Source organism: Electrona antarctica, assembly GCF_951216825.1.
Source record: "Electrona antarctica genome assembly, chromosome: 8".
NCBI classification, from domain to species: Eukaryota; Metazoa; Chordata; class Actinopteri; order Myctophiformes; family Myctophidae; genus Electrona; species Electrona antarctica.
The window spans coordinates 3010301-3036356 of NC_136789.1; the positions used below are offsets into that span (position 1 = coordinate 3010301).

Here is a 26056-nt window from a genome sequence, read left to right on the forward strand (position 1 = left end):
GAGCCTATCAGTGATCTGCAGCTACTCAGTCAGGGGTAAATAGAAACTGAATGTCGGATGATTAAAAGTCCTTGAGCTTTGTGGTATTACAGTCACATATCGAGGTGTTTGTTCAGCCTCTTCTTGAAGGCATGAACACTAGATGTGATATCTCCAACAACCGCAGGGGGAAGGCTGTTCCATATTGTTAAAGCAGAGTGTAGGAAGCTCCTGTCAAAATTGAGTGTGCAAAACCATATTAAATTGTTTATAGGGTCAATATACTATGATGTGCACCTGCACATGGTCACCACTCCTTTAAAAGAGGCTTGACATACTGACAACTCCTCACACTGATGAAGGCTGGATATCCGAAACATCTGTCCTGTGACGTGGAGAATACATCTTTTGAAAGTATATTCTTGGTATGCGCTTCACCTATTCTACAATGTTGATTTAAGCAGGTAACGCCCCAAAAGTCAGAGCGCAGTGGTCACAAGAAAGTTATCTAGGGTCAATATAAGTAAATAATATAATATATGAATGATAACCCCTCCACAGTAGTAGCTTTTTCATATTTCACACATTTTGTTATTTTTTACCGTGATACAGATACGGGATAGGTGAATCGGTAATTAATAGTTATCACCATGAAACTTCGCCAGTTGATTACTTACATGAAGACAATGATTTATTGTATTACAAATTCTCTAAAATTGTTCATTTAAATATGCAAATTAGGCATTATATAAAAAATAGAAAATATGAAAAAGCTACTACTGTGGAAGGGTTATATATTATTTTACTTAAATTGATCCTATAAACAATTTAATATAGGTATGGTTTTTCCCACTCAATTCATAATTAATGTGCCAATTTTGGAGGTCTGGCTCATGGACTAAGAACCAAAAAGAACTGAACCGGTTCCCAACCGGTGGAAGAGTGTTAGGTTATAGGACCAAGCCAGTGTTTTGTATTTAGCCCCTTAGAATTTACATTACTGCCAACAATTCTTCAACGCAGAATAGGGGTGCAACAGTTGATCAAACTAATCGATTTACCGTATATTGCTTAGTAATCAACCCTTATCTTGGGCATGTCATTATAGCAAAAGTCAAATCCTTTCAAACTAATTTTAAATGGCCGATCTTCAAGCTTGTGGAGCTTGTAGATAGGTGGCGATTTTCAATATTTCTAAGTACACAATAAAGCTCAAGTGGAGAAGACGAGAGAAGACCGATGATGCTCACCTTATGCAAGTGCTCCAACGCCAGGATGATTTCCCCGATATAAATCCGCACCTCATCCTCTGTGAAATGATCTCGTTGGTATAGATGGGTGAACATCTCACCACCACTCACATAGTCTAGATGCAAAACACAAACAATTTTGAGAGAGAAGCTGTTGAACAGCTAAAACACACATGCACCTACCAGGCTGGGTGCTGGATCAAAAAACAAGAGGCTGGTGGCTCCAAATGTTACCAAAGTAAACTTGCATTTGGGAGCAGCAATACTGCAGTGTGCAGATTTTTTTATTCTTACAGAAACGGTGAGGTTGTGAATCAATGGACCGGGGTGTAAATTGCAATTTGAGTGTATTTTTTTAACCACACGCACCCTATTGTACCTATTTTAGGCATGAATGAATGTTTTGAAATCTAAAATTGTGACACTTTGTGAGCCTGTAGTTCTGCTATTTTTGGTGAAGAGATTTGGTGTAGCGTGGGGGGGGGGTATAGAGCCCTGGTGGACACTAGTCAACTAAGTATATAGGGTGTAAGTGGTTAATGTTAGAAAGTGTCATGTCGGTGTCTCACCCAGGATAAGGTGTAGTTTACTCTGCGTTTGAAACGCATAGTGGAGGGTAACCAGGAAGGGAGACTGGCGGATGTGCTCCAGCACCTGTCTCTCAGTGCGAGTGTGTTCCGTTGTCTTCGCTTTCTGAACGATAGCTGCTTTCTTCAGCACCTGAGGGTGAAATTATACACTATAAATCTGCCATCGGTTTGCATTGCTCAACACAACATGGCAAACAGGACACTTTCACTTCCTGAAAAGAGAAAAAGTGCTCGTGACACCCACCTTCATAGCATATAGCTGGCCTTCATCGTGACCAGTGTTCTTCTTCACCAGAAACACCTTTCCGTAAGCTAAAGAAATAAAGACTTTAATAAACACTTTTCACTTACTTAAAACTGTAAAATAACAGCCAAAATAAAACAACAACCACCCCCACTAAGTGACCCAGTGATCTTGTGTGCAAGACAAGTACAGATTTTGGCTTAAACAAGGGTCATGGAAAGGCCATGGGGTCATCAAAATCAGTAGGGTTCATCCTTGCGGAGCGGATATAATTTCATCAAAATCTGCCCATTCAATTTTGAGATATGAGTGCAATTGAACATTTTGGCCTAAGGTGAATAGGGGGCCATCCACTGGGCAACATGATGGTTCACAGCATATTGCAAACCAGCGGGTACTTTTTGAGATGTTATTTCAGACAAAAGTGATGGACAGATGGAGCGAGGTTAAAGATAATTATACAGAGCAATATTTCAGTTCAACACAGAAGTTGTGCACTTTGCACTGCTTTGAGGAAAATAATTCTTGGCGTCTTGGTTTTGCGACCTACATGTGTGTTTCAGTGCTTCGTATATAGTTAGTTCAACTCACTGCTTAGGGTTACTTCAATTACTTTGTAAAATAAACACTACTTGAGCTTATATTCAATATATCTTAGGGGGAATGAAAGGCAGTGTTTGAAGTAAGGCTAATTTTAGGTCTAGTAACATTAGTTACAAGTTCTTATTCATGAAATTAACGAATTGCCGTAGGCAATACCAGGTGGTGTTGTCATAAATTTGGAGTGAAACGGGAAGTATACACAAGTGACTAGAGGAAAGGTCTAGGTTTGAACAAATAGGCAGTGTTTGACTTACAAGATTTATGTTATGGTCATGAAATGAATGTCAGTTTTAGATATTTGTGAATAAAATACATTAATTACACAAAGAAAAAATAAGCTCTCTTTTTTCAAGTGTCCAATTTTGTCCCACGGCCATCTGTCCCCCTGTCCTCAGGTGGTTCCTGTAATTTGTGTGGTTACTGGTTACATCCATAAACATAGATCTATCCAAAAGGGGTTCACGTGATGGGGACTCTTACCTCCAGTGCCCAACACTTTAAGAAGCTCAAAGTTCTCCACTCCAACCTTCTCTGTGTGACCTGTGAGGTTGGCTAATGACAGGAAAAAAATGCACAGCACGTTAAAAATAACTACACAAATGCATACATACATACAGTATATTAAAGCCTTTTAAAACACAGAAAACGGTGGTATACAGACTTTTTTTATGCAGCACTATGCATGCCACAGAATTTGAGAAATACAATTTAATTTAGGTGACTGGCTGGCTCCGGTCAAGCATCACAATGTCAATAGTGTCTGCTTGGGCATGACCCATGATTTCAACAGCTCTTCCATGTGCTACCAATGTCACAGCAATTCACATGTTCAAGGTGAGAGTGAAAGACAGAGGTTCCTCCTATCTTATTTATAAATAGAGAGTCATGCAGGAATACCAAAACAATCGCCCCAGGCGCAAATCTGGCGAACTCAGAGCGGTCTCTATCTGGTATTCCTAAACGTAAACTCAGTAAAACGGTGCCAACTCTATTCCTAAACTTAACCTCAGTAAAACTATGCCTAACCCTAAACTTTCTAATATTATCCTCAGTAAAGCAAATACAAGAATACAAGAACCGCCCCAGCTTGGCAGGAAAAAAATGGGGTTGTTACCTCGTGTAGAACTCAGGACTCGAGTTTAATCCCAAATGTAAACTTGGTAATAAAGGCCTACTTGATTGTGCATCATAACCTTCTTGAACAGTCTGGCTCTCAAGTCTGTAACGCTGGTCTAATGCCATTTGGTTCCATTTGTACACTGTCAGGGTGAGGGGTTAACTTAATAGCAACACATTATTTAGACAGGAATGTTGTGTTATGTCCTATAGTTATAATGGGTTACAGTCAGTAAGTAAGTGTGACTACAGCTAAAGATCAAATGTAAGCCATGTGTGTGCATTGTGCAACAAGTATATACTAAGCTCTGCTATGAGATTGATTGAATACTTTCGAAATTTTTGAAATTTGAAAAAAGCAAAGCAGTACAGTTAACACAAAAAGCCACGGGACGGGGGGCTTGTTTCCATTGTCGTCTACTGTACTCAATCCAAGGCATACAATGATGAACTACTGTGAAAAATGGAGAAAAATGTTTTCACCTATTAATGACCCAAAGTAGGGACGCCAGGGTTCATGTGTTTATGAACCACTGCCAAACCCCATACTGAGAAATCATGATATGTCTAGTCCACCACGATAAGCTCTTAAGCCCTTTAACTAAATATTCATATCACAAGGGTGTTGCTTGCCAAACAGAACGGATGCGGATGTACAAGAATGCGCTGTGATGCACATGTTTCTGTAGATCAGTTATTTTAACAAGCACACATATGATACTACACAGTCAGTGACAGTATCATGTTCGATTTATACAGATGCTAAGTTGTTAATGTCTTTGCCTGATACAGGGCCATTTGGTCGTATGTTTGTTTATTGTCTCTCACAATGATCAGAGGACCCTTTTGTCATGTTGGTTCTCAAAGTGGGGTGAAGGGAACCACAGGGGTCCATTAACCTTACAGGTCTGTAACTCTGAGTGCAGAAATGCAACCAAATGGCTATTTGGAAGGGTTACACCCTCAAGATTTCAGTATATATGGCGTCCTACCGTAACCGTCCTAGAGATTACCATAAAACAAAACAAAAAATGGCTTCATTGCATAATAAAGTACACTGTGGCCCAGTGGCCCTATAAATTGAAATATAGGGACCCTCAGTGTGCCTGGGGGGGGGGGGTCCAAATATGCAACTCTGAGTGTGGATTATGGGGGTGGGGGTCCTTTCCTTGTAAACGTTTGAGAACCACTGCTGTTATGATCAATGTACATACAATATATAAACCTTACCGTTGGTGATGTTGTGTTTGACAGTGCAGGCTGCAGCGGAGCTCCTCGGTGTAGAATCGGACTCATCGCTGCTGCTGCTACTAGAATCCGAAGCGTCCCCAGACATATTGAACTATTATGAAGAACTACAGGTACAGAGCCTGCGGGGTTTTCGCTGTGCTTTCACAAAGTGCTCCGATAAAAAGTTATGAGCCCTGAACGCTAGCGGAGTCTTGTGTCATTATAGGAGCCTCACACTGATCTGTTGGTGTTTTGGACACAGTGTAGTGGTTTTTAGTTCATGTGCCTGTGACATCCTGACGACTGGACAGTTAGTTGTATTATTAAGCTTTGTATCACCTCCAGCAGGGCTGGGTGGCTCTGACTGGCTCACACGCAATAATAATATTAATATTCTTAATAATAATGGCCGGAAATCTATCAGCCGTGTTAACGTTATTTGAACACTAACGCCCAGGTAACGTTACTTTCACTTTGTCTTAGAAGAGAAACAAACAAGTTAATGCTTCTTTTTACAAACCAAGTTGCTAATGTTAGCATTAGCAGCTTACTGTGAAGCCAATATTTTCCTTCCCTGCTGCCAGCATGCCGCGGTATCCCCTCAAACTACTAGATATGAACGTCCGGCCAGGCGGTGCGTGACTTAATTGTTATTATGTTATCAAAAGTCCATGTTGTTATCAAACACTGTGCCAGATTAACGCTACGATTACACAAGACATGTTACATGATTACCTACGAGCTGATGCTAGCTAGCAACCGAGAGGATATGACAGTGACGTCACTAACGACAACAAGCGGAAGTGTAGTTTTGGGTGTTTTTAGGGCACTTTGCGTCCTTAACATGTCCTTAATGACGCATTACCGCCATCTACTGGAGGCTGGAGGACTTGCTCAGAGTTACATTTGGAACCCCATCAAGGAACCCTAGGGGTTCCCACTGGACCACACTGTCCTTGTTTACCACTTTGAACCTGGCATCCATATTTTTTACCTTTAAGGCGTCTTCCACATAAGTCATTTTCTCTGTTCTGTCTTAATTTTGTATCCATTTTATTCAAGGGACCTTGCATAGAGTCTGATTCGTGACCTCTCTTGCACTTCCTCCTTTAGATTGCACCACACTGAGGTTGCAGCCATGTTCGCAAGCCTCACATCTGTTGCATTGCATCACACAAGAGTCTCTCCTACTGCAACACGCCCCAAAGCAAAACATCCCTTGCACTGAAGTGACCTCACCTTACCTATAGTTACTTCATACTTCAGTCACGTAGTAGTAGTAGATTCTACACCTGCAGGCTGTGTAGTGTTTACCAGCAGAGATGTTTAGTGTCAGAGGTGAATCAGAATCGCACATGAGTATTGGGTTTCGTGTGTGTGTGTGTGTGTGTGTGTGTGTGTGTGTGTGCTTCTCTGCCTGCGTGCATGTGCCTGCACATGAGTATTGGGTTTCGTGTGTGTGTGTGTGTGTGTGTGTGTGTGTGTGTGTGTGTGTGTGTGTGTGTGTGTGTGTGTGTGTGTGTGTGTGTGTGTGTGTACTGTGTGTACTCTGTGTGTGTGTGTGTGTGTTCAGAAATGCAATCACTTACAGTGGACCACTACCAGTGGGTTGAATACAAATAGTGCTCTCTACAACTGCCACTTAAAAATTACTCAGTCACTACACTACATGGATCTGTTCTGGTGGCACAAACACATTTTCAGAGTGGAATGGGACTAACAGACCACTTTCTATATTGCCTATCTGCCCCCCCCCCCCCCCCCCCCCCCCTCCACCAGGACAGGCATTGTGATTATGATTAGGGCTGGGCAATTTAAAAAAAAATATTGAAACCGATATTTCTAAACAATAACAGACTTAATCTTGCTCATGTAGGCTAATCGAATAATCGAGATGCATGTTTGCCCTTACATATCAACGAATCAACTCAAAAACAATTGTGCGCGGTTCGGTTGGCCAGGTCATAGACCGTGACGTATGCGGAGTATGCAAAAGTGCAGTTTAGTAGTTTACGACTGTGCTACATAACATCACTGACTTTACCTCTGCGTTTTCAACCCAGATTTGTGGGTCTGCGACTGCTGGCCAATCACAGTGGGGCTTTCCTAGAACTGCACTCAGCACGAAACGCTCCCTCTCCCTGTAGTTTCCCTACCTCTCTCGTCTATCCTTGCTATACTTCCTCTAGCTATTCTCTCTCTCTCTCTCTCTCTCTCTCTCTCTCTCTCTCTCTCTCTCTGCGACGGACCCATTACACAGTGCCCAGGCCACACAACCTGCCGAGCACAGACAAAACACGGTCAGTGGCCAAAGACACATCACACATCGCTCTCTGCCTTCGTTCAAAATGTATGGTTTATGTGTGTGTGTCTCACTCGGACACACGATATTCACAGAGAAACAACAACAACACGGACATGTGGCGTTTCTACTACTTATGATACTCTCACTGAGCAACAATCTCAGCATGCACCAGAATTCACCTTTAGCTAAGACCCGGCCTCTCCCACTTAGACACTCCCACTTGGACACTTTCCAGCCAGGCTCATTCATTCCAATGTAAATATCATGGATTTTACACATTAAATACTCATTCATTTTTGGAACCAGACCTTCAAAATCTCTTCCAAATCCGTCAAAAAGGCCTGCCATATGCACTGGAAAAATATGTGCGTGGAATTTCTCTTTTTAAAACAATGTTTTATCATATAGGAACACTATTGGTGGAGAGGTTTGTCTAACCCATGTTATGCTTAGCTGTGATTGGACCATAGCAGTTTGGGGAGGGGCTTAGCTATACTGGCGCACGTCAACCACAATGTCACCCCTAGCTGGATGACTCTGGGCCTCTCCATTCCTCCAGGTCACCCTCACCCCTCATCCACACCAATATGTCCACACCCACCTCTCGTCACTTGGAAATCACAAATAAGATGGAAAAACTGGCAAATTATGTCATCAAACTCATCCACACTATGTTAGCTAGCCTTGAGCCTTGAGCACACGTGCGCTCGCGCACACACACACACACACACACAATCTGACACGCAGTGTTAAGTACAGTTTGTCCCTCCAGTACTGCTGATATCAATGTCAGAAAACAACAACTGATGTCCTCGGGGTCCTTTGCTGCTGCAGAGATGGTATTTGTGACTGCTCCGAAGCTGTGACCCTTTAATATGTGTTTTGCTGGCCTCTCACTACCATCAACACAAAACATTCTATGTCAGTGACTGTCACATTCCCCATTCCTGTTTCGATGAGAAATAGATTAAACAAAATGTATCCGACCCACACTTCAAACTAATCACATTTGATTTCCGTTCTATCAGCCACAATCTGTCCCAGGGCCACAATTTCTGAAATTGTAAATGTTATTGATGTTATTGCACCGACGCACCGTAGGGCTAAAACCATTTATAGTAAGCAAAAAAGCAACGTGGAGAAATGTTACATCTGTGAAAATCCAAAGAAGTGAATGATGGATGGCAAAGTACCAGCAGAATCTGTAGAGCGAGACTCGAAAATGTAGTCTAGACTGAAACATTAATATTGTGCAGAAACTATTGGCCAAATGGCCACTGTTAATAGAGTGGAAAAACTCCACCACCAGGCCCTGAAATGTCCACCAATAAATGCAATGGGACGTAGTTACTAGCTGCAAGAGAAATAATTATATACACACACACGCACGCACGCACGCACGCACGCACGCGCGCGCACACACACACACACACACACACACACACACACACACACACACACACACACACACACACACACACACACACACACACACACACTAATAGGAAAAGATTGAATAGAGGTCAGAGGATTTAACTTTGAGGAATTCTACATGTAATGGTGTTTCACAGTGTAGTTGCCAAGGGAGTCGAAAGATAAGATTCAAACTAATTAATGATCGTGCCAAAACCCACTTTTCCAGTCGATTCAGCAATATTGTATGGTCAAAAAATGCTGCACTATAGATCCAATAACACTAGGACTGAATTTTGCCAAACCGTTGTAAGAGCAGTCTCATTGCTGATAGGGGTGAAGTCCAGCTTGGAATGTATCAAAATCACGTGAGCATGTTAAGAATTTGCTAAATTGTTGGAAGTCAACGTTGTCAATAATTTTACTAAGGGAGATTATATTATTGCCCACTTTGACAGGCTGGAATGGCTTAGGGTCGAAGACAGAGTACAGCATCTTGCAATGGGTCTGGTCCACAATATTCGATACCCAAGATACCCAAGATACCCATGTACCTGTCCAAATACTTCCTTAATGTTAACGAAGTCCACACCCACAACACCAGAGGGAGTGCAACAAACCCTGTGCAACCCAGATTCGGCACAAACAAGGGACTAAATTCTTTTCGCTACCTATGCCACCAAAATGTGGAACGCCCTACCAACAGTCATTAAGACATGCGAATCCCTTGACTCCTTCAAATCCGCTCTCAAAGGGCACCTACGGACGGCTGCAATTCGAAACTGGCCCCCGTAAAATCTGAATCTCCCCCCCTGACCCATCCACCCCTTTTCCCCTCACTGTATATTTCTTTTCTCTTTTTACCTCCTTTATGATGAATTCCTGTTCTGCTCTTTGGCTTTATAGAAGTGTATATTTGTACGTCTCTAAATGTTTTGATGAATTGAACAAGGTGGACCCTCTTGTGAACAAGTGTAATGCTTTATTGGGTCGTCCACTCACAGTTAACAGTCTTTGTATTGAGTTGTGCTTGAATTGTACTGTTAATAAATATTTCAATCAATCAATCAATCAATATATAAGTATGTAGTTGTTACTATGGAATCATATTCACTTTTTTTTAAGAGATGGTTTCCAGAGCCTAGAAATGCCTGATAGGACAGAACTATTAACTATACAATAAATATGTTGCCAGAGAGAGTTGAAATCTATTTATAGGAAGCTTGGGCACTAAGACAGAAGGTGGACTTGATGTCACATTGTTTCCTCAAATGTTTTGTAGTCAATGGCCTCAAAATTATTAGATTATATTTATATGAAGTTCCTTTTGTATGATTGCATTTTTTGTTAGACATTGTAGTATTAATAGCTTGTATAATGCTTTTAATTGTGTTTCTAAAAAAGGAAAATCGGACAAAGGAAACAAAATAAACAACTGGGTCAATTGTCTGGTGCCAACGAAAAAAGGCTGAAAGGAAAATCTGAATGGTACTTAAAATAGCTCAACGTGAGCTTAAAATACAAGCTCACGTTGTTGTGAGCATGTTGATCAGTAATTTACGGTATGCGACAAAATGCACAACCTGTATAAATCAGGCATATTAGGCCTTATATTCACCTTGATTCCCTGACTTTGAAGTCAATAACAAAAGCATCCCATTATCATCTTAAAGATCTTGTCACAACAAGACTTTGAAAAATATCCTTTTATCTCCAATATACTACTGTAAGGATGTGATGTCTTTATAAGTCATACAAACAAATCTATTAAGCAGGTCCAGCTCATTCAGAATGCAGCTGCCAAACACATTCTCAGATATAATGAATCAAATCAAATCTGGCGACCTTGGAACTGTCAACCCACAAATCGGGCAACGTCAGACCCAAAAATCCAGCGACCTCAGAGCGGTCGGAACCATGTATTTCTGTCCACTTTAACCTACTCTGCAATGTTTGACATCTTGGGGGTACAGAGACTAGGGGAGATTATTTCTGATTCTGTCCCTATTGGGACGTAACACGAACGGCACTGGATGAAGGCTGGGCCACCTATAGCCAAAAACGAATCCTACGTTTTTTTGACACACAGGGGTTAACTGGGGACAGGGAGGAACTCCTTATATGGGTCAGCACACTCTATAGTAGGGAGGATTATCACAACAAAACAAAAAAAGAAGTGATATTTGAATTAAGTGAAATCACTGAATATACCTTTAATATTAAGGGCTGTAGTCTGTTCTTTCCAAGTGTTCTGCCGGGTGTGGGCGAGTGTTAACTACAGCCAGAACCTCTTAGCCCCTAACATAAGTTAACTTTGAGTTAGGAAGTAACATTCATTTAGGAAGTAGAAATGTTACAACGAAGTAGGGTCGCTGTGTGAAGTGAGTTCAAGCGAACGTGGCAATGTCCACTTTAGCCTATACTTAGCGTTAGCGCCATTCAAGCCTACTCAGAGTCAGGCCATTCAAGCCTACTCAGGCCGTGACCAAGTAGGTTCTGGTGGCCAGAAATACCTTGTGGGTCGCTGGATTTGCGGCCTTGTTGTGGCGGGGAATGGATGACCGGGGTCAACAGGGGTGACTGGACGGTGGACCTTGCAGGTGGCCAGGGGGTTGACCAGATTTGACCCGGTATGACCAATTTTAGGATACCGAAGTGATAAATAATATTTACTGCATTATTTATTACCATGAATTACACCAATTTTGACCAAGTGTCAAACAGCAGGCATGTTAGCTCTGTTAGCTCAGTGGTAAAATGTGACAGCACTTGCACAGAAGACTGGCATTCAAATGATTGATTGATTGATTGAAATATTTATTAACAGTTTTCAGAATTACAGTACATTTCGAGCACAAACTCAATACAAAGGCTGTTAACTGTGAGTGGACGACCCAATTAAGCATTACACTTGTTTCCAACAGGGTCCACCATGTTCAATTCATCAAAACATTTAGAGACGTACAAATAGACACTTCTATATAGACAAAGAACAGAACAGGAATTCATCATAATGGAGGTAAAAAGGGAAAATAAACATATACAGTGAGGGAAAAAGGGGGGGGGGGGGGTGGTGGGGGGGATTCAGATTTTACGGGGGCCAGTTTCGAATTGCAGCCATCCGTAGGTGCCCTTTGAGAGCGGTTTTGATCGGAGGTGGAACCGTAGAAGTACCAATGTAAATAGAGTAGACTACGAACTAAGATCAATCAATCTAAAAAGAGAACAGGACAGTTACATTATTCAGCTTTAAATATCTATGTAATGTGTACAGTATACCTTGATAAACTCACCTTTCCTTATCTTGCCTTGTGGAGGCAGCAATACGCCAAACGGGCGTTTAGCCAATATGGAATTTAAGGAAGAAGAAGAACATTTGTCACGTGAGCAAACAAGGCAGGCGAAAGCAACATGGAGGATAGCAAGAAGAGATGCTAAATAAATGTAATTCAAAGGTCTGTGTTTAACCTCAGAGTCCTTTAGTCTGCACCGCTGCCATTGGTTCCTCAACAGAAGTAAACAGTTGATAAGAAAGAAAACCACGATGGGATTTTCAAAAGCAAACGTCGACGGTGTGAGGAAGTCGGTGTTGTTTTGTTTGTTTACATCCTTGCTGGTCGGTTGGAGCAGCGGCGACAGTGACAGTCCTGTCATGGACAACTCTGCTACAGAAAGGATGGCCGAGGAAAGCCACCGGCAAGACAGTGCCAACCTCCTCATATTCATTATGCTCTTGACGCTCACCATTCTTACCATATGGCTGTTCAAACACCGCAGATTCAGGTTTCTGCACGAAACAGGACTAGCTATGTTCTATGGTAATGCATATGTAATTAATGAGTATGACTGTATGGACCTCAAGCAGCTAATAACTCTGAGAATGAACAAATGTACATAATGTTACTTAAGCAATACTAACTAACATTAGCGACAAAAGTCACTTAGGTATGATAAATAATAGCTGTTACTGGATTAGTAATTAACTATGCGTTATAGTACTCCATGGCCCCTTGCCTTAATAGTGAACAGGACCAGGGACTGGGGTTGCATTTAGCCTTGGCTACAAACCCATATACATTGCAACGGTTTCATGTTTTTACAACTTGATACATTGTTTTTTGTATTGTCCCTGTTAAATAAACTTATAAATAAAATAAAACTAGATAATTGAAAGGAATTGGCCAACAAATGTATATATAATCTCTGTCAAGCCCCACACTTTTAAGGGCCGCCCACACTAAGCACAATAACTATACAAGTTAGATGCATAGTCTTATCTGTGATGTTAGATCAAGAGGTTTTGTTTCCACATTGTATGCTTTTTTATTAGAATCTAATTATGGGACCTTGCCTGTTGATACTGTATGGAGGAATGACATACCAAATCTAGATCCAGATTGGAGCTGGGACACAGTGTGGTCTAATGTTATGCTGTCTTCTAGGAATCCTGATCATCAACAAATTAATCTAAATTTTGTTCATCGAACGTACTTGACCCCCCCGTAGATTTTGTGCTATGAGGATTTTAAATAATCCCAACTGCACTTTCTGCACTTCGAACACCATAAGTACATTCTTCCATATGGTTTGGGAGTGTCCAAGTGTTCTCACATTTTGGAATTTGGTTGCTGCTAATCATTCGATACTTTTACAAATTAACATTACACCCTCTCCATCTTTATTCATATTAAATGATGTATCCCAATTGCCATTAGGAGAACATTAATATTTGGTGAGGTCTAATATTGCACATATGGTCAAGGACATGATTTAGTCTTTATTTTCCTATTGCACAGTGGTAGGAATCTTGGCACAGCTGTGCATTTTGTGGCATCTTTGGTCCCGGGGGGAGGGGTGGGTGTTGTGGATTGTTTGTTTGTTTGTTGTGTTCCTTTTCTTTTGCTGTTGTATGTGTATTACTTGTTTTGTTTTCTTTATTAATTCATGGTGTTGTTTGTGCTATTTTGTCTTAATAAAAATTGATAACCAAAAAAACTATACAAGTTTAGAGTTACTCTATTAGAGTATGCATAAAACAATGTAATTAAAGTGCTTAGTGTGGACAGGAAAAACATTTAGATAATAATATGATTATAGCCTATATTGTTTCACAACTTGGCGCAATAATAAGTGGTTTGCCTTCCTTCCTGTAAGGTCTGCTGGTGGGTGTGATTCTGCGGTTCGGGGTCCACGTGCCCCAGAACATGAGTAATGTGATCCCGAGCTGTGCCGTCAATGCCAGCCCGGCTACGCTGCTGGTCAACGTCAGTGGGAGGTTCTATGAGTACACTCTGAAGGGGGAAGTCAGCCGGGCCAAAGGCCACCAAGTACAGGATGATGAGATGCTGAGAAAGGCAAGAAGAGTGGATGAATGTGTGAATGGACAGGCAGAGTGTTTACACTTTACAACATAACCACATGGACCCTATTCTTGGCATCTCATGATAGGTGAAAATAGACAGATATTTGGTGAATTTAGACAAACATTTGACAAAAATAGGCAAATATTCAGCAACAATAGCAGATGTACAAGCTCACAACACGTCCAGGCGCGTTCTTTTAGATAAGCTATTTTCTCTAATCTATTGACAAACAACACATACTGGAGGGTTTACCGACAGATAGTATGTTAGATACAGTACACACGTAGGGTTTTATCCAACTAGTCGACTACTATAACAATGGTTTATATATGTAAAGTTATAAGTAAATGTTTATGTACGTACTATAAATACAAACATAGGCCTACATCTATTGATGACAAATGTTTGTTCTTAATATGTCCGAAACATTTAGATTATTATTTTTTTTTTATTACATAATAGTTAAAAGATGACTATTGCGGAAAAATCTTGCAACTACCAACTAGTAAAATCAGTAGTTAAAATCAGTAGTCACTTACACAAACAAACAGTCAAACACACACACTTTAAGGGAGATTAGCAAAGGGTGGCAAATGTTATCAGTTACAAAGTCATACGGTATGCTGTACTGTTCAAGAGGAAGAAAATGGAAATACAAATACGTACATCTTCTGTTCTTTCTGTAGGTGACCTTTGACCCAGAAGTCTTTTTCAACATTTTGCTGCCCCCCATCATTTTCCATGCTGGCTACGGTTTGAAACGGGTACGTTGGTGAACTGTCTCTTTGAGGCTAACAATGAAAAACATCTACAAACTAGGAACTGAATTTAAATCTGCATAAAAAGTTATATGTATTCTATCTACAAATATTATGATTATGATGTGAATTACAAAGGACATACGTATATGTAGCAGACTAGTAATGATAGTAGTTTTCTTATAATAACCCCTTTATATCTTTCTTTATATCTTTGTCTCTGTTAGAGGCACTTCTTCAGGAACATTGGTTCCATCCTGGCCTATGCTTTCATGGGAACAGTCATATCCTGCTTTGTTATTGGGTAATACATTTAACTAAATTGCTCGGATGTATTTTTGTAGACCTTAATCACTGTTACAGTCTCAGAAAGGGCTTACAAAGGCAACACAACCTCCAAGGGAAAAAAGAAAACATTGCTAAGCAAAGAAAAGGAAGAAAGTGTGGCAAGCATCCAGGGTGGGCAGGAATGGAATAGGTGCCAAGTGGGCACTATCCAAATCGAAGAAAAACAAACAAACATAGCTAATAAATGTCCATGCTTGTAAAATAACAGCACTATTAACACTTTATACACAATATATTCATGTTAAATAAAACAAAATGAGTAATATTAAGGGACAGTTAACCCCGAATGGAAGCAGTTCCAGTAATGTTTACATCTTTTGTTTTTATCTATTTTTGAGGGGCGCTAGCACCTCCTATGAACAGCTATGTGTCTGAGATAAAATTGTATCAAATGGGGGCGCCTTGAAATTTAAAAGGTTGAGAATCACTGCTTTACACTCATACATGTCTTCTCTTCCTCCCAGGCTGATCATGTATGGCTTTGTGTCGTTCATGAAAGCAGTGGGCCAGCTGGGGGGAGACTTTTTCTTCACAGACTGCCTCTTTTTTGGGGCCATTGTGTCTGCGACAGATCCAGGTGCAGTATGTGGATAAAAACCCAGAAGATGCTACATGGTTTTATTATGCATTCATTGAGTGAGTTTAGTTCTCACCAGGCACTATTATGACAATTGAGCCATGTAGCAGCAGATGCTCACCCTAGAATTGACCCTAGAATGATGTGTACAGAAAGCTAAGTCAGGCTTGGTGATTATGGCTTATTATGTCTACTGACTGATCCTTCTCTCCTTCTCAGTGACGGTATTGGCTATCTTCAATGAGCTCAAGGTAGACGTGGACCTGTATGCTCTGCTGTTTGGAGAAAGTGTCCTTAATGATGCTGTGGCCATTGTCCTCTCCTCGTAAGTATTCAGCACACGCATGCACGCACGCACGTACGCACACACACACACACGCACACCTGAATCACATAGTACACAGTACAGCAACAGTAACTAATCTTACTAACCTCATCCCTCTTATCTCATTGCCTGCCTTCGCTGAATGTCTCTTCATCCATCCATCTATATCATTCATCATCAGTGTTCTCCTACGCCTAGAGAAGCAGGGCAGGGGGAGTACCGGAGCCGTGTCCTCTCCGGGGCACAATGGCTCGGCTTCGGCCCAGGGCGAGGAGGAATGGCTGGGGGGGAACGAGACACTAACCCCCCGGTGGGTGGTTGGTGTGTATTAGAGATGCACCGGAATTCTTGGTAGTCGAGAACCTAGACTAGGACTCTAGGTATCGAGAAACTACGTTGATTTGACATATATCGTGATTCGTTACTAGCTTTAAAGACAGCCACGTGTCCAAGAATTTACCAGTAGCTCTTAATTAGTACTAGATGCCCATTGATTGTTCGGTGCATCCCTAATGTGTGCGGTTGTAGTGGCACAGTTTGAGGTAGTGCTTGACTGTACATGCAGTTTTACCCTCTGTCCCTCCTACCACTCAACAACATTATGGTGTCCTGTAGGTAGAGCTGGGCAATATATAGAAATATCCGTCAGAGATATTTAGTAAACAATCTGAACAACTCAAAATTCAGCATTGAGATATTACCACTATCATTGCATATTTCAGCTGTAAGACAAAATAAGTCTTTATCTCTCTGTCGTCCCTCCTATAATATGTCAGTGACTTCAGTACACGAAGAAAATAAATACGTTGACGTATGTAATTTAGTAAGTTGAGAGAAAATGTGAACACTGCGATGTGACGAGTATTAGCACTATATTGTGGTATAACAATATGGCCCAGCTCTAACCTATTATTTTGCATGCCATGCTATACACTTTCTCAGGTGACTCATGTGGTAGTACTCTTGCACAGTATGACAAGCTGGATATTGTCCAGTTTGTTCCTTATGGATACGTCAGCTGTTTGTCTTCTGTAAATGAGCACTAAGTAGTTTTGTTTTACCCCAAAGAAAATGTATATATGTACAGTTTGAAAATTAATATTAATTTCCTCAAATATCTTTTAAATAATATAGTATATTATTTAAAAGATATTTGAGGAAATTATATGTATATTATACACTCACATTAATATACTACAAAAATGTCAAAGGCGTATAATGAGCTATTTTCCTTCATAGCGTGGGTCACCTTGCCATGGAGGCTGCAATATTCAGACCTTGTGAACAGCTTAGTGCTCCTTTAATGATGAGCAGAATCAACCGTGTGTGGTCAGGTGTTGTTGATATGAAACACAAAATCCAGTTGGAATGCAAAACCCTACCTTCTTTCCTTTTTATGGCAGTGTAAAACCCAACTCCAGGCCATACACCAACACCATATTTAGTGACAGGCTACTAATATGACAGTGGAGTAGTTGAGTTGGGTTCTTACACACTGGATATGATGCCTGACTGCATTATTCTTCTCTAAAGAAAGTCAGCTCATTCCCACATGTGTGCCTTCATCTATTGTTTGGACATTTCCATCCTAGACTCTTTCTAATTGCATGTTTGCATTTTGTTTGTGTGTATCTGACTCTTTGTTCTGTCTGTCTGTCTGTGTCCACCTCTCTGTCTTTGTCGCACAACGCTTGTCCCTTCCAGCTCCATTGTGGCATACCAGCCAACGGGGGAGCACAGCTTTGAGGGCTCAGCCCTGCTGAAGTCCTTTGGTGTATTCCTGGGCGTCTTCAGTGGGTCCTTTGCTCTAGGAGTGGCCACGGGAGTCATGACGTCTTTCATATCCTTTACAACTTACTGTGTAACATTATTGTCCTCCAGTGCCCATGTAGGGCTTTTAGACATATGGTTCCACTGACATAATTCATAATTGTCGCCATTATACTGCATTGAAAGAAGACATACTGTATTTCTGTGGTGTCAGACCAGTATCACAACAGCTGGACTGTGCTGATCCTTGACTACCTGTCTTGTCACGTGACCAAGTTCACCAAACTCCGGGACTTCCCCTTGCTGGAGACCGCTCTGTTCTTCCTTATGTCCTGGAGCACGTTTCTACTAGCTGAGGCTTGTGGATTCACCGGTAAACACACTCGCACACACACGCACATACTCCGTAATAGACTCATTCAATCACACACACACACACACACACACACACACACACACACACACACACACACAGTAGGACTACTTCAAAGCAATATCATGATTATTTCAAAATTTTACCTTGATTATGATTAATGTAGGATTCTTTAAAAAATAAATATATATATCAGATCGACAAGCTCAACGCATCGCAATGTGACATGTTGTGAGCTTCACTGTTTTTGTACACCACCATTGTACAACAAGGTGTAATACAGGGGTAAGTGGTTAGTTAATCAGACTAATCGATTAGATTTGTTTTTCATGGTGATTCGTTGTTTATTATTCTTCCATACAAAACATGTAAAAAAGTATAGACTGAAGCCTAAGCTTATTAACTTCAATAAAATACACCTTGTCCAAGTATTAAAACACATAATTTCATGTAACTATTTTCTACTTGACAATTAAATACAATGTTCAAATTATACACATTTAAAAAAATTACAAATCTTTGCTTATCGATTAAGTTTGGTTGGTTCTAAATATCAGTTTCTATATATTTTCAGTTAATTGCCCAGCCTTAACACGCAGTCACACACACACGCACACGCACACACACACACACACACACACACACACACACACACACACACACACACACACACACACACACACACACACACACACACACACACACACACACACACCTTCCAATCTATGTCTTATCTTGTGTTCCTCTACCAGGTGTGGTGGCTGTGCTGTTCTGTGGCATCACTCAAGCTCACTACACCTACAATAATCTCTCACCTGAGTCCAAGGACAGGACTAAACAGGTGAGACACACAGTTCTACTAGTCATGGGGACTCAAGTTTCCATTTACTACATATTTTGTAATACTAATATTATGTTCCCCAAGCCCTGTTCTTAACTCTCACCGATACAAACATAACCTTAACCTGTCTTTGTTCTCACGAAAATTCAAGCATAAACGCACACATGCTTTACCTCAAACACAGAGATGACATCATCTTGTCATTTTAGAACGTAGGTTTATGCCTTTGTTTTCTCTCCACTCCTCCAGCTGTTTGAGGTGCTGAACTTCCTGGCAGAGAACTTTATCTTCTCCTACATGGGCTTGACTCTGTTCTCGTTCCAGTCGCACGTCTTCAATCCCCTGTTCATCCTAGGAGCCTTTGTATCCTTTGGTGTTGGCCCTCCACTTCACGACAAAACAAACAGGGCCATAAATTAATGAAATGTTTTGTTTACCTCTGTAAGCCGTCATTGGCTATGTGTTTTCGTTGGGTATAAGGTACATTTAACAGTACAAATATATTATGTTCTTGTAAGGCAGCCGTAGTGTTACAATGTTGCAGTCTACATGGTTGGTGCCTTTTCTGCTTTATAGAGGTGATGGGTAAGTAGGCCTAGCTAACAGAACAGAGGTGTTGTAAAAGTGCAACATCTAGTGGCGCAATGTTGTCTGTTACTATTTTAAATAACAAACTGTGAATCATCACTCAGTGAACTGTACTGTGTTGCTTCCTTGACCTGGTGTGTGACCTGCTGTAGCTGGCAGTGTTCCTGGGCAGGGCAGCCAACATCTATCCTCTGTCCTTCCTGCTTAACCTGGGCCGCAAGCACAAGATAGGATCTAACGTCCAGCACGTAATGATGTTCGCAGGTACCAGCACTCGATCATCGGAGGTCTCCATTGTCAGCACTCGCTTCCGTTAGCATAGCAGAATGCCAAGGTTGCCTTAAGCAAGCTTATGGCTGTAGATAAAGCTCTGAAGTAGTTTAAGCTGCAACCCATAATGTTTTTAGTGAATAAAACATTATTTTAACAAATGGTATAGTCTGTTAATCCTATGTAACTAGCCATTTCTTTCTCCAACCCCTCCAGGCCTGCGCGGTGCTATGACATTTGCCCTGTCTATCCGCGACACGGCCACATATGCCCGTCAGATGATGTTCTCCACCACTCTCCTCATCGTCTTCTTCACGGTCTGGGTCTGTGGGGGCGGGACCACCCCCATGTTGTCCTTCATGAGCATACCGTAAGGCTGTACACACACTATGTACTGTATATACTGTATGTATTGATTGTACATGTTTGTGTAATGCTGTTTTCATACTAAGCAGTGACAAAGCGACAGGCTACAAATCATTTTCCCAGGCCCGGGTCATAAAGCTACATATTAACAAAATGATGTCGCTGCGTGGCATGCTACAAGAAAAAGTTGCGCTGGCTTCAACTCTTCGGCCCTCAAATGATGCAGTGTATCATCAATCATTGTTTTTATTTTGATTTGTCTGTCTGTCTGCCTCTGTTTGTCCCTCTGTGACCCATCCCTGTGCTTAACCACATTTGAAAAGAAAATCACTTTAAATTCACACTTGCATTTCTTTCTCTTCTCCTTCAGGGTGGGTGTGGACTCTGATCAGGAGAGCTGTGTAAGTGACCCGTGGACATGATGTCCTCTTTATTTGTGTAGAAAGAGGACAAATAATTGTACAAATATGCACACTGTGCAATCTACATGTACACCACTTGCTCGTCCTGGTTAATGCCCTAAAGTTTGGCTAAACATACCACAAGATGGTTTCACTCATATATATATATATATATATATATATATATATATATATATATATATATATATATATAAGAAAGCTAGATGGCTCACCCGCGCTCTGGCCAATGGAGAGCGACGTTGCTACGTGGCGGCCATCTTACCGAGGTAACATAACACCGATAACATTGTGTCTATGGGGCATGTACTTTTTAAATAACCATAACTTGCTCAAACGGTTTAGCTTGTTATAAACGTCAGAGACGTATATGCTTTTATACAACGTTAATAAAAAACAAAATTAAGCAGATAAGCGTCCTGAATCATAGCCACGTTGACAACGTTTGTAATAAACCAACCCGTTTGTAAATCATTCAAGATTTGAGGGAGTTATGACTATTTTAGTTTGAGCTGCCATTGAACATACTGTACTGTAGCCCCTCAGCAAGATGGCCACCAGGTGAACCACGTCAGAGACGCCGCCTTGAGCCATCTAGCCTTTATATATGTCATGTCAACATACAAAACATACAGCAACTAGATTGAGACATACTGTACAGCAGTGCATAGAAATACTTCATAGTGTTCATCGCTGTTGTCCTGTATCCATGTTCAGGTGACCATGGTGGATGGAATTCAGTGGAATCGTAACAAACATGAGAGTGCCTGGCCCTTCAGGATCTGGTACAACTTTGACCACAAGTATCCTTTTTCTCTGTAGAGACCATTTTTAAAGAGATGGTTGGTGGTTATGTCATTTTGGATGAATTGGAAATGATGCACGCAGGTAAGCCTTCAACACTAGATGGCTCTCTTGGCACAATTAAGCTAATTATCAAGGCTGCCATTCAGTCTAGTTACTCGAATGACTGTATACAACAGGATTGTTTGACTGTATACAACAGGATTGTTTGACTGTATACAACAGGATTGTTTGACTGTATACAACAGGATTGTTTTGACAGTAGAATTACACACCTTGTTTTGGAGACATCTATGTCCAGGAAGTTCTGATTTTTTTTTAGGTTTTTGGCTTTCGTTTGGTTTTGCAATAACTTCATACCCAGAAGATTTTGTCGAAACGTTGGTAACCCAATAAAATGTTTTTTTTTCATTGTGACTACGAGCTGTGTGACCTCTTTCCTTTTTTCATGGTTTTGCGATTAGAAATATTTTTAAATCTCGTTTTAAAAAAATGTTTTTAAAATGTCTGTCTGTTACTGCAGTTTACACAGGACACTCTCTGGGGTTACTCCTGTTGTCTAACACCATAAATCCTTGACAGAAGCCCTCTCCAGCTACTTGAAGCCATTGTTGACCCACAGTGGCCCCCCTCTCACTGCCACCCTACCAGCCTGCTGTGCACCCCTGGCACGGTGCCTTACCAGCCCACAGGCCTATGAGGTATGGAGAATCTGTCTCTCACTCACTCACTCACTCACTCACTCACTCTATGAATGCACCAAGTCTCTGTGATCCACGTAACTCGAGAACCTTTTGCCCCACCAACTTCAAATTCGACACACGTGTTCCACACCCCCACAGGGAGTGCAGTGCCCGGTGTTGAGTCCGTCGGATAGCCGGTTGTCAAGAACCAGCACCCCTATAAAGATATTTGGCATTTTTCACTATTTTGAAAATATGTAGATCGGCTAGTTGAACTATTTTAAAAAGTTTTTTAAGATGGTAAAATATGGCAAAGAAGTTTAGGGATAAAGGGTAAGCCCAAGAGGGCCATAAGTGTTAATTTCAAAATTCAGAGAGTGACCCCAAAGCATGCGTTTATACACCCATAATTAAATGAATACTGATGATTATACTGTGTGTAGAATGAAGTCACCATATTTTATGATTCTCTCTTCCTTCCTATTTATCACACTCTTTCTATTCTTGCCTTACTGCTCTTCCTCTTCTCTCACCAGAACGAAGAACAGCTCCACGACAATGACTCGGACCTCATCCTCGACGACGCCAACGCAGGCTCCATGTATGCCGACCTCACTGTGAGCACTGACGCTTCCGGCAACCGAACTAGCGCTCGCAAGCGTTCCTCCCCGGCCGGCACTGGGGGCGTGGGCTCACCAGATGACACCCTAGACCCGGAGCTCGCCCTCGGAGAGCACGATTTGGTGATCCGGGGCACCCGTCTGGTTCTGCCCACAGACCACCCAGCTGAGGCCCCGATCACCGTCACCCTGCCCCCGCCCCCCTCCCCGCCCTGTGCAGACCCACGCAGGCACAGACTGTAGAGAAACTTAAAAGGTCTGTTGAAAAGCTAGTAGTGGTTTCAGCTTGAAAACTCAAGTCATTCTTTCTGTGAAAATCGCAATTCAGTCTGACTAACATCCGATCACACTCACAGCAGGATCGATTTAGCATTTCAAGTTGAAAGAATTGTCTGGTTGTTGTATCTTTGAGTCAGCACAGAAGACATAGTGTGATGGTACCTCGGTATCTCTTTTAACAGTGTGAGGTATGTGATGAAATAGATTTAATCCATTGTACAAGGTGGGTTACTGTAAACCCAAAAGGAAAAATAGATGGCACATAAGGTACCATAAATCAAGTGCACTTCCATTTAATTTGTTCTTTCAAAGCTACTACTGAAATTTTCTCCACTTTTTAGGAGAGACTAGTAGCTACTACCTCCCCACTAAAGAGGAGTACTAGCCACAAGCCTGTTTTCTAGCCCTGGGTCCCAGGGTGTGCACTTATCTTCAACATTTTATAGTAGGAATGGATAGTATGAGTTTCCTCGCCTTTTAATAACTGATTATTCCTCATTGACACAGTGATGTTAACTGGTACTGGGAAACAACCTGACCACAGGTCATGGTTGACGTTCTGATTACTCCTTGTGTTGTCTCTTGAAGGAAATGTTGAAAGAGGATACCTCTGGTAGTTTAGAGAGAGTTCAGTCAAAAGAGCAGCAAAAAGGAAATATTGAGACATCTGGCTTCTGATTCCTCTTCATAGATGCAGGGAAAAAGCCTGAATCAGATATTACTTACAAAGAACACTTAACTTATTTGCAAGAGGAAATACATAAGTGAGGTTTCAGGGCCGGATAATATTGATTATGAGATGTTTGCACAAGTTATTTTGTCCAGTTCTGACTGGAAACCTTACCGCAGTTTTGAGTATATGAACAGAATCACAGGACACTGCCTAAATTTGAATTTACTAGTTAAACTAAGTCACTCTCCAAAAGTGTATTCACTCCTGCCTGTTCTCCTGTTGATGAAACCACTGAGTTATTGATTAATTTATTGACAAACAAAGCAAATCTATATATTTAATTATTTATTTGATGTATTTTTGTTTGTCTGTTTTGAAGTGTCATTTTCTTGAGATTATCAATCTTGAAATGTTCAAAGTCTAAGGGTGAAGGCATCTAAACACGCTTAACCTTTGTGAAAATAACTTGATGAGAAAAAGATAGATGAGGTAAAGAGATGCGGACGTTGAGGGGTGTTATTTATGAGGACCTATACTGTATGCTACACTACAGTACATCAGGTTCTCTATAGTAAACAGCACAGCACTGTCATAAGAAAATCTCCTAGTTAACATTGACACAACATGGTACGTTAGCAATTTAGCAAGGTAAACATTCCAGGTGCGCCTAGACCTCTAGAATGTGTGCATGATTTATTTTTGTGTTATGTAGCAGTCTAGCAGATACTTCTATCTGGGGCAACTAGTGCCACCATGGCGCGCGCACCTGTGTGTGCCTGTGTGTGTGTGTGTGTGTGTGCGCGCGCGTGCGTGTGTGTGTCGCCACTGTAGATATCAACTGAGAACTTCTCATGTGACTATTTAGGGCTAATATCTGTTTGTAGTTTTTATATTGGTCAACCTTTCCAACTAAGCAGTCTTTGTGATGTGTGACTGTGTCATGTCATGAAAGACCTTGAGGGGTGGCTCAACTGTTTTCTATTTAAGTGCCTATCCTGAAATTAAGTTTTATGTAGATAGTAGTGTGATGATAATTTTGAGTGGTTAAAACCATGTTCAACACCTCAAAAGCCCTTTGTTTGTGTTGGTGTAAAGTCATTCAGTTCGATGATTGTTTAAAGGTGTGTGTGTGTTTACTTTAGGATAAACTCATGCAGCGTGCCGTACTGTACTGAAATCCCAGCAAAGTTTGAGCTGAAACAATGTATTATTGTATGTAAGGTTTAGGCACATACTTACCGTTCTGAACGCACACATATGTTCAGGCACCGTGCAGATAGGCTACACAAAAGTTTGTATCTGTACGCTTTCTGAAAACATGCACACAGTGAAATTAACAAATAAAAGACAGAACTATCCGTGCAGTACATGTATTTAACATTGAATATGTCAGAAAGTAACATGATGGATAAAATGTAATTTTAACTCAAATACTATAGCTAGCTACATGGATAAAAGGAATACTGATTAATTTAATGTATTTTAAAACTTTTAATTAGAAAATGGTAACATGATGATTAAAATCGAATCAGGACAGATTCTATCACTTCTCAGTACAGCATCACATGCATTGTATCCTACTACAGTAGTCAGTGTATTGTTTTAAATGCCTGTCAGCTGTGGTGCTGTTTTTCATTCACTCCCTGCTATCCATGAATTCAACAATAAGGTGCATTCCCATTCAAAATTGTATTTCTATTTGTTAGACTACATTAAATAACAATTAATTAATTTTGGACCAGCAACTGTCTTTGACTTTGGAGTTGCTGCTAATAATGATAATGTTATAAATGTGGAGTTATTTTTTCTCTCATGAGGGATGATGTACATCAGCATTTTTGTATATTCTTTTGAATAATTGGCAGGGAATTAAATTGCTACAAAAATAAACAAGGGCTGTCTTGTTTGGGGCGTTGAAAGGTTAAGGCCAGTATAGGCCACTAAACGAAAGAAGAAAAAAAATAAAAGATGTCTGTAACGTGAAAAGACCTATTTGTATGATTTGTTATTTTGTTTGTAGGCTATTGTTATTGTACCTCTGCAACGTGTGAAGTGCATTCATTCAGGGGATATAGGCCTGCCTGCCTATATAGTGCCTATGAATTTGGGGGAGTGGGAAATTGTGATTTATGTGGCTGACTATAGTGTTTTCCTCTCCTGTGTTCCAAATAAAATATTTCTTGTGTCTGACAGTCTCACTACAATTAATGTCGGTCCGACCAACCCTAAACCCTCCAACTTATTCAATAATTAGCCTTAATCAATTAGG

At 40.9% G+C, this 26056-nt stretch overlaps 2 protein-coding genes across 3 annotated transcripts in view; one reads left to right on the forward strand and one right to left on the reverse strand.

Annotated features, from left to right (window-relative positions):
• Positions 1-5782, reverse strand: part of rps6ka4 (ribosomal protein S6 kinase, polypeptide 4) — a 34680-nt gene extending 28898 nt beyond the window's left edge. The window contains exons 1-5 of the mRNA XM_079508264.1: positions 5013-5782; positions 3147-3218; positions 2064-2131; positions 1799-1949; positions 1230-1345 (exon numbers count right to left, since the gene is read on the reverse strand). Coding sequence (XP_079364390.1) covers positions 1230-1345; positions 1799-1949; positions 2064-2131; positions 3147-3218; positions 5013-5118 — 513 coding nt within the window. The 5' untranslated portion in view covers positions 5119-5782. The remainder of the gene's footprint in view (positions 1-1229; positions 1346-1798; positions 1950-2063; positions 2132-3146; positions 3219-5012) is intronic.
• A 6349-nt stretch (positions 5783-12131) lies between these two features.
• Positions 12132-25974, forward strand: LOC306928229 (sodium/hydrogen exchanger 6-like). Of its 2 annotated transcripts, none has more exons than XM_079508185.1 (16): positions 12132-12548; positions 13885-14084; positions 14780-14857; positions 15079-15155; positions 15664-15776; positions 15996-16101; positions 17806-17981; positions 18086-18244; positions 18997-19085; positions 19335-19448; positions 19826-19937; positions 20160-20313; positions 20680-20710; positions 21446-21531; positions 22128-22233; positions 22752-25974. In XM_079508185.1, exons 1-16 carry the CDS (start codon positions 12275-12277, stop codon positions 23076-23078), a joined length of 2202 nt encoding a protein of 733 aa, XP_079364311.1. In that variant the 5' UTR covers positions 12132-12274; the 3' UTR covers positions 23079-25974. The 2 variants fall into 2 exon arrangements, with proteins under 2 accessions (XP_079364311.1, XP_079364310.1); XM_079508184.1 differs by having other exon boundaries at positions 17806-17962; positions 18148-18244.
• Positions 25975-26056: the final 82 nt, after the last annotated feature.

Bases quoted from the DNA above. Each gene is read 5' to 3' on its own strand.
- LOC306928229 (XM_079508185.1), top strand. From the start codon at position 12,275: ATGGGATTTTCAAAAGCAAACGTCGACGGTGTGAGGAAGTCGGTGTTG. The intron at 15,156-15,663 runs GTAATACATTTA...TCTTCCTCCCAG, and splicing joins ATATCCTGCTTTGTTATTGG to GCTGATCATGTATGGCTTTG. The intron at 17,982-18,085 runs GTGCCCATGTAG...CTGTGGTGTCAG, and splicing joins TGTAACATTATTGTCCTCCA to ACCAGTATCACAACAGCTGG.